The 11,346-nt window shown below is 44.4% G+C and overlaps 1 protein-coding gene across 3 annotated transcripts; it reads right to left on the bottom strand.

The window, feature by feature from the left end:
• Window positions 1-3,916: 3,916 nt before the first annotated feature.
• LOC142804013 (uncharacterized) lies at window positions 3,917-10,456 on the bottom strand. Of its 3 annotated transcripts, XM_075890483.1 has the most exons (6): window positions 10,101-10,456; window positions 9,052-9,181; window positions 8,747-8,922; window positions 8,230-8,289; window positions 7,760-8,158; window positions 3,917-7,463 (listed from the first exon to the last, which is right to left on the bottom strand). In XM_075890483.1, exons 2-5 carry the CDS (start codon window positions 9,165-9,167, stop codon window positions 8,055-8,057), a joined length of 456 nt encoding a protein of 151 aa, XP_075746598.1. In that variant the 5' UTR covers window positions 9,168-9,181; window positions 10,101-10,456; the 3' UTR covers window positions 3,917-7,463; window positions 7,760-8,054. The 3 variants fall into 3 exon arrangements, 2 of the variants coding, with proteins under 2 accessions (XP_075746598.1, XP_075746597.1); XR_012894430.1 differs by having other exon boundaries at window positions 7,760-7,873; window positions 7,929-8,289; window positions 9,052-10,444; XM_075890482.1 differs by having other exon boundaries at window positions 9,052-10,456.
• Window positions 10,457-11,346: the final 890 nt, after the last annotated feature.

The raw sequence follows: 11,346 nt of genomic DNA, 5'->3' as shown, positions 1-11,346 counted from the left end.
TATGTGTTTTGAGAGTGAAGCACTAGTGGAGCTATCTAACTACCTAACGGTGAAGAGGGTTTGTGTATACTCGAGCTTGTTTCATGACATGGTGAGAGGTGGCAGGTTGTTGAAGTAATATGCTGTGTGGAAGGTCAAGATTTTGATTGAGAACGCTGAGTATGAGCCAGTGACATTAGCCGTTCAAGGTTTTTTGCGATATTCACTCTAGCATAGAACCTTCGTTGGTGGTTGACGTGTGCATTTGATCACATTGTAGTCTTCCATCATAATTTTTTTGCCACTTGGCGTCGGTGCTCTTGAGTTGTACCAAAGTAATTAAGCATCCAGGTACAAGTATCTTCTGTCAGTATTTCAATGAAGAGCTGAATATGAGGAATAGCTTCCATCGATACTTCTGGCATTGGTGTACGCACATTTCTTTTGAAGTTCTCTTGCAAAAAAGGCATTAAAGGTATGTTTTTGTGACTTTCTGGTGTTGGCCAGAACTGCTGGTGTGTCCGAAGGGCTCTTCGATTGGTTGTAGTGTTGTCTTGTTCAGGGCCACAGAGCTTTCAGTCTTTTTTCATATTTGCCTTCACAGGAATTCTCTTTGCATGCTTCTTCAGTACTTTGTATTATTTCTAAAGCATTGACTTTCAGATGTTGATTGTCGTGCTTTAATCTAGTGTTCAACTTCACGCTAGCTTCATTTGCACGCAAAGCAAGAACTCAGGAGTATGGTAACTTTTGCTATGGGTTTTCCCTTCTTCAGTCTACTCTATTTTTGCCTGTGTTGTCTAAGCGCTGACAGCCTCGTGCGACAGCTTTTTTTTGTGAACTTATTGTGTGCCAATGACTTATTTGCCTCCTCAGCTAAAGACTTTTTGTATTATAAGAGAAAGCTCTGTCTGTTTTGGTTTTGTCATTTGCTGATGGTGTATCTTCAGTATCTTTTCTCAGTGTACACTATACTTGAATGGAAGAGCAGTATGACTACGTTCAGCTGTTAGCAGGCTTTTAGCTGCTGTAACACTGATTGATGCTCCTTTCTGTGGCGTTCAATTTTGGATGGTTGGCATGTCATTGCTTCTTTTAAACTATAATATATATATATATATATATATATATATATATATGTATATATATATATATATATATATATATATATATATATATATATATATATATATATATATATATATATATATATATATATATACTGCTAACTTGAGAAACAAGGCCTCTTTACGTTAGGTGCACATCAGGTGGGAAGAGTACTTCTATCACTTGCCAAGATTGTGGCCCCTTATGGTCGGAATCATAATGCACTGTTGATCTGTCAAATTCACATAGCATAATTCCAAGGCACTCGATCAATATCCAAGGAAGAAAATTATGTTCTTTTGCGTGAGTTTCAGCAACTCATAGTAATTTGTATGTAAATGAATACTTCATCATTCTTGGCTGTCATGTTTTATGGAAGCACATGTGCTCCGTTAATAACAAAAAAACACGCACGCTCACGCCACTGCAGTGGCGTGAGCGTGCGTGGTTTTTTTTTCTGTTATTAACGATTTGCCCTATGCATTTACGTTTCTTCTTTTTTTGTGTGTCGTACTGCTCGTATCACGCAGCCTACCGTTTTAGGCACACGTAAAAAAGTACATAAAAAGAAGCGTTCCACGCCGAAATTCGCGTTCGCAAGGAGCTGGGAACCGACAGGGTGCCCTACGACGCTCACACACTCCGCAACACCTTACCAACCGTTCGCTGCGATGTTGTTGGGAATTCGTGTGGTCGTTGCATGAATATAGCGCGTGCGTGCGTGCGTGCGTGCGCACGCGCGTCTGTGTGTTGGATCACGGCAACTGCGTATGTTGTATGATTCAGTCACCATAACGCAACTGACGACCCCCGCTCTTCCCACACGTCAAGCAGCAGCAAGTGCCGTTAACACGTACTGTGCTGTGAACGCAAAACAGAGTCGAATAGGTCGCGTAGATAGCTAGCCCGACACATGATACGATAAGATTTGCGTCAGATATTCGACGTCTACATGCACGCGTAAGACAGCGGTATCCGCAGCAGCTTCGTCATACGTACGGATAGCACCGCATCGGACGTCACGTCTGACAGAGAAACTTGATCGGTAATTTTTTCTCACTTAAATAGTCTACCTTGCACAACTTCAACCAACGATTATGCATTTCAACGAGCTGTGCATGGTTTAATGACAAAAAGATAGTTCTAATATTGTGCCCGGCACATATATTACTGTCTCTCTAACTTGAAAAATCGGCGCGTGAATTGGGGCCAGAACAGCGCCAAAAAGCAGCAGACGCAGAAATTGGCTCATATTCTAATATTATGACATCGTGATGTTCACTTTTCAGCTGACGCCAACATTAACGGTCAAACGGTAGGCCAATAATGCCGGTCTTATTGGATGGCTCCGCCCATATTGGCTGCTACTTGTACAACCTGGCCCGATGTGTCCGTTCTAATAGGCCGGCACAGCCTATATGGGCGGAAAGTTCTGAAAGCTGGCCCAATATAACCAATCTAATAGACTGGCACAGCCATCATTGGCGGAATGTTGTTAATGCTGGTCCAACATAGCCGGTCTATTCGGCTGGCACAACCAATATTGGGGGTACGTTGTCAACGCTGGTCCAACGTCGCCGTTCTATTTGGCTGGCACAGCCAATCTTCGCGGTACGTTGTGAAAACTGGGCCGTTCATGGGCCAGGCAATGCCGATCTATCCCCAATATTGGGCCAACCTTCTGTGCTGCCTGGGCGTGCACACACTCACGCGCGGTCGAACTCCGGCTACACAACAATACCAAGCGCGCACGCCTAGCCACAAACAAACACCGCGAAAGTGGACAAACAAAATGGCGTTTGCGATACCTTCCGAAAGGCTAGTGCGTCATGCTGCAGATTCTTAGCACCGCCGAGTTTATTACACGGACAGCAGTGACGCTGCCATCGAGAGCGTCACCGCTGAGCGCGTCTGCATGCAAACGGTGGGCTATCCCGTTGAGTATTGCGTGCTTGCGGTGATGTCTTTTGCCACTGCATGCCACTTGCCTATATACACGTCACATCGTCGTATTTAACGTTACTTTTTATAATTTTTTTTTCTTTCTCAATCACTCTTTCGGTGCATCGCCTAGAACCGCAGCGCCCAGATGCGCTTTAACAGAAACATGAGCATAAGCTCTTCTTTGCGGCCAGGAGCCATACAGCCCCTCAACTAGCGTCGTTTACTATCTGCAATGCACGCGAGGAGAGAGGAGTCTGCACATTGACACGAATGGCGCTACTTTAGTTTATTTTTCAGGGACTTTAGTCCTTGCTGGAGGAATGGTTGCCACGCTCCTGCGCTCGAGATTCTCGAATGAAAGCTTTGCTCACAAGCGTTTATTCAGTACAAAAAGCATTGGGTCACCACATCCCTTCCAAATTGAAGTGTTAATACAGAGACGCGTGTACGCTTTCTTCCAACTACGATTACTGAATGTGAAAAGCCACCGTAGTGGAACGCAAAATGTGGGGCGTTTTAGCAACACTGAACGCCCGCCTCTTTAAACGCTGTTATGGCATAGAGAAATAAAAAAAGGTGAAGAGTGGACACTCCCGTAGACCCCAGCGGCCCAATCGACTCTAGCACACCTAGTGGTTGATGAGAGCAAGTGGCTTGCGCTTCCGGTTTCGGTTTCACTGGCGCAACTTTTGAATTACTTTGCATAACCGACGTTTGGCTATGTCGTAAGTTCATAATTTCAGACCACTATTCATCGCCCAAATGTATAGTTTTTGTGGGTCGTTTTGATTTAGCGATTCCCTGTTTTGTTTTGTTCAGTGGTTCGTGCGAATCGGTCGTGACGTAATTTTTATTTCGATTAAGTTATAATAAAAAGAGATGCAGGTAATGATAATTCACTATCGTTTTATTCATCGCGCTTGTGTTTTTCTTTTGGAACAAGTGATCAATGTATATATCAGTCAAAGAAACAGAGCATCCGCAATGTTTTATTCAAAGGCAAGGTAGAGTATGAGAATATAAAAAGCATAATATGACAAAGGTAGACAACAAATGCATCTCGCCTTACAAATAAATTGTAACAAATATTGTAACAAATACATAGAGAACACAGACAACGCACACATCGCTAGAGTTGGCAGAAGCCGAGAAGCTGGTGAAGTATGACACACCGGGCCAGTGGGTAACTAAGGATCTACGGCAAAAACATAGCGCACAATGCTGATGAAGAAGGAAGAAGTGACATATACACAGCAATGAAGTCGCGAATCACGCCTGGGCTTAACTGAAATAATGCATAGAAAAAAAGAGCGCACAGAAACCACACGACACAATATAGCAGAAAGGCAAAGGTGCAGTGTGCTGGCTGTGCTTAAGAACAGCTAGTCCAAAATGAAAAAAAGCAGACTTGATGCCTGCTTGTCCTCAGAAAGGTAGGGCTTTGCAGCTTGCTCACTACGTGAAAGACAAACTTTATGCTACAACACTGGCAGGTCTTGTGGCTTTTGTTATGCGTCGCCTTCATCAAAAACTTAAGATCCCAAGTGATTTGCGTCTGGGTGTTGCTGTGCCGCTTGCGAGCTAAAATAGATTGTAGTCATCACTTTATCCAGAATTGTGGACTTTAATTGGTGCTACGAGAGCGGTATTACAGGGCTAATAAATAGCAGAAGGAAACCACTTTGGCTCATTATTTTTCACAAAGGCTCTACATTGTACGTTATCACTCACAAGCTATATAAAAATAAAATGGCAGCGTCCGCAGCCCCATCAAACGCTACAAGTTTGGGTATTCTTTTGAAAATTTTGATGGGCAAGATGAGGAGGTTGATGAGAAGCTAAAATACGAAAAGCGTGATAACATGAACCATGCCCACTTCATACTGTGTTCCTTACCCGCTCGAAGACATTTCAACAAGCGGTTTTGTTATCGATATATTACTTGAGCTGGAGAGATAAAGCATACACAGTGACCAAGCGACCCACAGTGAAGTGTACAGTTCGCCCGTATTTGCTACAAAAAATACAGACAGGATACCCTACATTCTTTTTAAGGTTATGCAAATCACTTCGAGCGAATACACAGTGTTTGTACTCCTCGTAGCGGGTAACCAAAACAATGAATGCAACGAAGGAGTGGTTAGTCCAGTTGAACTGAATATAAGCATATAAGACCATAATGAAGTCTGCTGTAACGAAGTAATAACATAACAAAGCTATTGCAGGATTCGGCTCAACTCGAATACTTTAGTGTAAACCCGCCGCTAATTGCTAACCTTTGAACTTGTCAAGCTGCATGCCCGAGACTGAAGACTGGAACCTAACCCTGTCTAAGTTTCGGTTCACAAAACGCACATGCCAACATAAACGAACCCGGCAAAACATTTTCAGAAACTTAGCGCGACACCCAGCAGAGCAGAAATGAATATCGCCAACACTTGACAGATGGTGATACAAAACATCGCACACTTTCAGGTGATGTGCAGTGGCCTCAATTATGGCAAGAAAGTGAGATTCAAGTTGTTGTACGTATGCAAAAGCTGCTTCTGATGGCACAGTGAGATTCCCAAAAAGTTTGCTGGGGACGTGGTATGCTTTGAGCATTGTGAAATACTGGTGGGTACCCTTAAGCGTCTCACTGTCGTCTTTCAGTAACTGTGGGCAACTGCAACCGTCACATGCATTCCGAAGGAAGTGTTTGATGAGAAAACCAGCTACATAATATGCAGCGGAGTCATCGATAATATGGGAGTGAATGTTTGTCGCAAGTTCAGAGAGATCGTCTAGAGCGGGAAAGTCGTCAGGCTGTGGCTGTGCACACTCCTCATTATCCACAAGAGACGCACTGGTGAGGGAGAATGGCGACAGCTGTTCCTGGAGGAGGTCACATTCATCATCCTCGACATTTCCGTATTCTGACAGCTTGAAGAGTTTTCTTATGCAGATGTGCTTCAGGCCACAAATAAATTGTGCTACATTGGGGTTGGTGTTGCAACCCTGTTTTTGCCTAATGTGGCCAAATATGTTCTCCAGAGGATCCTGTTGAAGCCTGCGTGTTAACAGGTATTCAAAATTGTAATTTTTGGAGAGGTCGTCCCATAGTTGACAAATTGCCTGAATTGTAATTTGCCAACCTACGATGGTTTGTGGTTGACGTCTGCCAACAAACTGCCATGATGCAATCCAGGGAAGCTGGCCTCGGAGGAAGTCAATCAGCTCTGAATCATTTTTCATGATTGCATGCCGCAGCTTTTGCAAAGTTCTTTTTTTACTCGAGCTGTTCAAGGCATCGAAAATCCTGTCCATACGATCACAAAATTGAGCTGTAGGGATGGCCGAGGCAGGCAGCACCTTCGCATACACCATTGCCGTGATAGCAATCGAAACTGATGCACTGAGGACCTGAGTTGCTCTGCTGACCTTCATATTAGAAAAAGGTTTCTGATGAACGTGCCGTTCAGTCAACTTTGGAGCCAATCGCAACCGCAACTCATGTGAGGATTGGTAAAGGCTTACAATGTGCGACCAGTTAACGATGTCATCCTCAATGTATAACTTGTGTGCTTGGACATTATTGCGCATTGTTTTAATTAAATGCGGAACATCAAAAATGTAATATACCCGCTCACCATTAACTTCAAAAAAAGGCTTTGCTACAGTCACTTTTAGTTGGTTAGAGAGACTTACATTTGAACTGCCCTGGTCACAAATGACTGCTTTCACTGCAATATTAATGCTCCTAAGCTCCAAAATGAGTGACACCAGCAAGTTATGCATAACAGATGATGGTGTTGATGTGTGCCCTATAGTAAAAGCAACCGGTTGAACCCACTTTCTCGAAACACCAACAAGAAGAAAAACCAGTGCTCGATCAGCGATGGTTGAAGTGCGATGAGTGCCATCATCTGTAAAACCCTGGACAACGTCTCTTGAAGCATCATAGTACAAATTCTTTTTGAGTGCTATTTCGTCGAAAACTAAAGCGCACACTCGGTCCCGTTCATTCCAAGCTTGAGTATTTGTTGCAATGGAAGAAAGGATTCCTGGAATTATGCCTGGAGTCATCTTTACATTAGCTAGCCACCTCCTTAATGAACGCCGGGAGGGCAAAGAAAAATACGGAGCCAGAAATCGGTATGCTCGCGGACCTCGGAAGTTTAAGTGAAGAGCGAATTTCTTGAACCACACGGGAAACCGCTTGCCCTTGCGTTTGGGCCTCAAGCGAACATGTGCAGAAAGAAGTTTAAAAACCTCCTCGGTGACGTGCGGTCGGATAACTTCAAGGGCCTTCGTAGTCGATGACGGTGCTTGGTGAGGCTGTCTCTGCAGTCTTTTGATAGTTTTCCGCTGTGCTGCTACTTTGGCTTGCAGATGTTTAATGGTTTGCTTGTACTTCATTGATGGAGACATTGTCGCTGGCACACAGGAACGCACTGCAATAAACAAAAAAATTGATGTAAAAGCGAAGAACAACTAATCCCATACGAGCACTTTCCTCGCTCTTTCAGACCCAAGGTGCACAACTTTCTGTGGTACAAAGTTTTCGATTCCACTACCTAAAAACAAACCATTCACAATGTTGACAATGCACAAAAAAAATGAAAATCACTGAGAGCCCACCCTTACATTTTGTAAGTGCACACGTAGTGTCCTTTTGAGGATAGTTTCCTCAGAATGTCCTAAACATAAAATAGCACATTAAAAACTGCTGCAATAAAAGCATAGTCACCATTTTCTCTAAGGCACTCAGGCGTGGAGCTGTTGGCGGAGACGTCTTCTGGAGGGTCTTGTGAAGCTTGTTCAGTGCCTCGGACAATGCTGTCGGAACAATCTTGCGAGCGGCCTGCGGAAGTCTCTATATCAATCCACTCTGGTGTTGAAGTGAACATACAACTTACCGGCCACACAAGTTCCTTTTGTGACAGCTGAACGACTGGTTAAGGTTTTCTCCGGCAAGACGAAATCATCAGAAATGCTTTCACCAGCTACAAGGGAGCTGCCACCTGCAGAGGTTTGGTCAACAGTCAATTTGGGTAAAAAAAAAAAGAAATCGCGACACTGAACGCACCCTGTTCATCGGGGCACCTCAATGTGTGGGAGCCGCTTTTTGAAGCCTCTACCGCAGGTCCTGAAGAGATGAAATTACGACAATGTGTCAGTAAGAGGCTTAAAATAACACAAACTGAAGCTCATCCGCACCTTGCAGTGCAGCTTCTGCAGCCATGTCACAGTCACTACTTGAAGCGACGCTCAGAGAACCTGCTTATATGTGCAGTTGGTACAAGTTACAAAGCTTGTAGCATGGGGAAACTTAAACAGCTCTTTCAAACGCATAAATTGGTCGAACGTGGAAGAAAAGAGACGGCACCAACTAGGAAACAAGTAATTTGTGATTTTTGGAATTATCAACAGTGGCAGCTTTCACTGATGAAAGGTATGCGTACATGTGCACTCAGGCTTGAAGATAACGTGAAATAGCCCTTTAAAGTCTTTCAAAACAAGTTGCGCAGGTCCAGAGCATCAAAAAATGACAGAAATGTAAAGCTGCTGTTAGGAAGGTGATAGCCCACAATTCACAGAATTTAAGACTTTCCAAGTGTTACTTCTGTAGTGAGGTTTCTCTATCGGCTACAAAGATCTTCACGGTTAACTGTCGCCACTGATTCAATACAAGTGGCTGCTATTGCACATATTTGAGTTTCAGTCAATCACTTACATGGTGCAGCTGGTTGCACACTGGGAACAGCCATTCTTGTAAGCCTTGTGTGCCCAGGGTCCATGAAACTTTGAGCAGTAAAATGGTCGCTACAAACCCTGTACGTTGCGTACAATAGGCTGGCCGGCTTACTCAGGAGATCATCGCGTCCAGCATACTGCATCCATGCTTTCATCCTGCATTGGCAATGAACTCTCAGCTGAAAGGGGAAGTGCTTGAATAGTGATTTTTTATTGTTACCCTCACTTAGCAAGTACGAACAGTAAGCCTACAGACATGCAAACCATACAAAAGCTTTAACACACCTGCCGTCCCGTGGTACGCGGAAGAAACTCGTCCCAGGCTTCTTGTGGGTTCTGCCATTGTTGAAGCACCACGATACACAGCAGTAGCTGCCGTAGCTTGGACCGCCGGACGGCATGGCGTCAGCGCGGTCTGAAAATGTTAGTAAGTGGATGCTTCGCTGTCAAATTACAAAAAAGATATGTGCACGTCATAAGTGTACCAGCAAACCCCTTTGAATGATTAGCTAATCGATGCACAATACGAAACCAGTGATACATCTCTGACCCATAAAACTCTGACTTACAAAGATATACGTCAAGACCACGAACAAAGATCTTCAGAAGTTTCCAGGCCGCTATCCCTTGTAATGCAATGGTATCGCGGCCTGGGAACATTAGAACACCTTCGTGCGTACGCAGTATCAGCAGTACATTGGGAAGAAAAATCGTAGTTGAAATTTGTGCGGTAAAATTATATTGGAAACGTCAAAAAAATTTGTGGGCAGCTTGCACTAGTGGCACAAGGCTAGCGAAGAAACGAAGATGATGGCCACTTGGCTAGTCCAGATTTGCCTCCGGCACACCAAGAATTATTCGTGTTCCGAGCCTTCGGGAAACGCGTCGTGAAGCATGCGAGGCCCAGCGAACGATTCTCAATATTTTGCACCGAGCCACCGAGCCTATGACCTAGCTGCCCAGCTATGCTCAGCGCACAGACGCTCGCGTCCGTGGCAGACGCAGCACGCGTCGCCTCGGCTTGACGCCGTGCCGCCTTTGCTATACTGCATACGTTGCACAATGTTCCCGTCTAGCCGCCGCATAGAGCCACAAACTTTCTTTTTAGCGAACCTCCCAGTCCTTACAAGCTTCAGAAAAAGGTTACAACTGCGTGAATGAGACGCCACGTAAGAAACAAACTCGCACACACGAAGCGCAACGTGTGTGTGTGCATCTTTCTATGTTTGTTGCATGGTGTCTTTTTCGCGCAGGCGTAACCGTTTTCTGAAAAAATGACCCAACAAGACCAACAACATGTCATTCAACAAGCTTCGCTTGAAAACGTGCCTCACCTGTTATCTCACGCTTGAAAACGCCGACGCAGCCGACGTTGACGAAAGCGACGAAAGCTTCTCGCTGTCAGTCATGCATGGGCTTGTCGCTGGGTAGATGGTGTTTATGACAGTACGGCTGAAGAAAAATAATCGCGTAAGGTGTGTTGAATAAATCGTTTTTATGTATAAAGAACATACCAAATTTGGGCGTGTAATTATTAATTTGTGAAAACAATTCTGTTGCATTGATTATAACTGTGTTTTTTTTTGCGCTTGCGCCCTCTGACGTGTGGTGGGAGCACTAGTTCGTTACGTAGTCGTGACGCACTTCCTGAGGCCAGGTTTTGCAGAGTGTCCGCTCTTGTCTTCTTCTTTCTCTATGGTTATGGTGGCTATAACGCTGTCAGTCCAAACGCACTTCACGAGTCAGACATGCCTGCGAAAACACCCTTCTCCGAAGACGAGAAAGATCTTCTCCAGAACCTTGTGCTGAAATACAAGACCGTCATCGAAAATAAGCGTACGGATGCAACATCCATCAATGCAAAAGCCAAGGCATGGTAAAAACTGTGCACGGAATTCGACAGCCCGCCCTTTGTCCGCCCTCGAGACGTGATGATGATGTTTGATGTTTTGTGGAGCAAGGGCCATTTCACGGCCAAAGAGCGCCAGTTCATTTTACTAAAACTATGGACAATGATTGTGATAAGCGGCTGTACAAGGGCCATGAAGTTCCTCGCGGTAAGGCGGGTGAAAACATGCAAGTAATAAAATCATGACCATGCCGTGAAAGGTGTGTGTGATGCGAATAGATTACAAAAGTTGGTGATATTAAAAACAATGTTGGACATGTATGGCATTAGCACAAGTGCCGCACTCGTTCATACCCTTGCGTCCAAGGGCCGTGAGGCAAGTGCTTTCTTGTGTAGCCACCGCAGCAAGAACCTCTCTGGAGAGGTCGTGCTACGAAATTCCCGGGTATATGATATGAAAACTATGAATTTCTTTTAAAAACGCTAACAATGATTTATGACTAAAAAGCGGTTCCCAACAGACGAACATTGCAGTGTGTAAAGGTATAAGTTGTCGGTAGGGTAATGGAAAGTGTTGTTTTCTCAGCGTTTCTAACTGTTCGCACTGGCTTAACATGTGAAAAACTGTTAATGCTTCACCACACTTGTCACACAATGGTGGATCGCCACCAGACAAAAGATATGTGTGGTCGTGTATGTGTGTCCTATCCTGAGCCTTGTTAGTATTACCT

The sequence above is a fragment of the Rhipicephalus microplus genome, chromosome 3, assembly GCF_043290135.1.
Source record: "Rhipicephalus microplus isolate Deutch F79 chromosome 3, USDA_Rmic, whole genome shotgun sequence".
Taxonomy (NCBI): domain Eukaryota; kingdom Metazoa; phylum Arthropoda; class Arachnida; order Ixodida; family Ixodidae; genus Rhipicephalus; species Rhipicephalus microplus.
The sequence above is the reverse complement of the archived record's forward strand: the minus strand, read 5'-3'. Positions and strand labels throughout refer to the sequence as shown.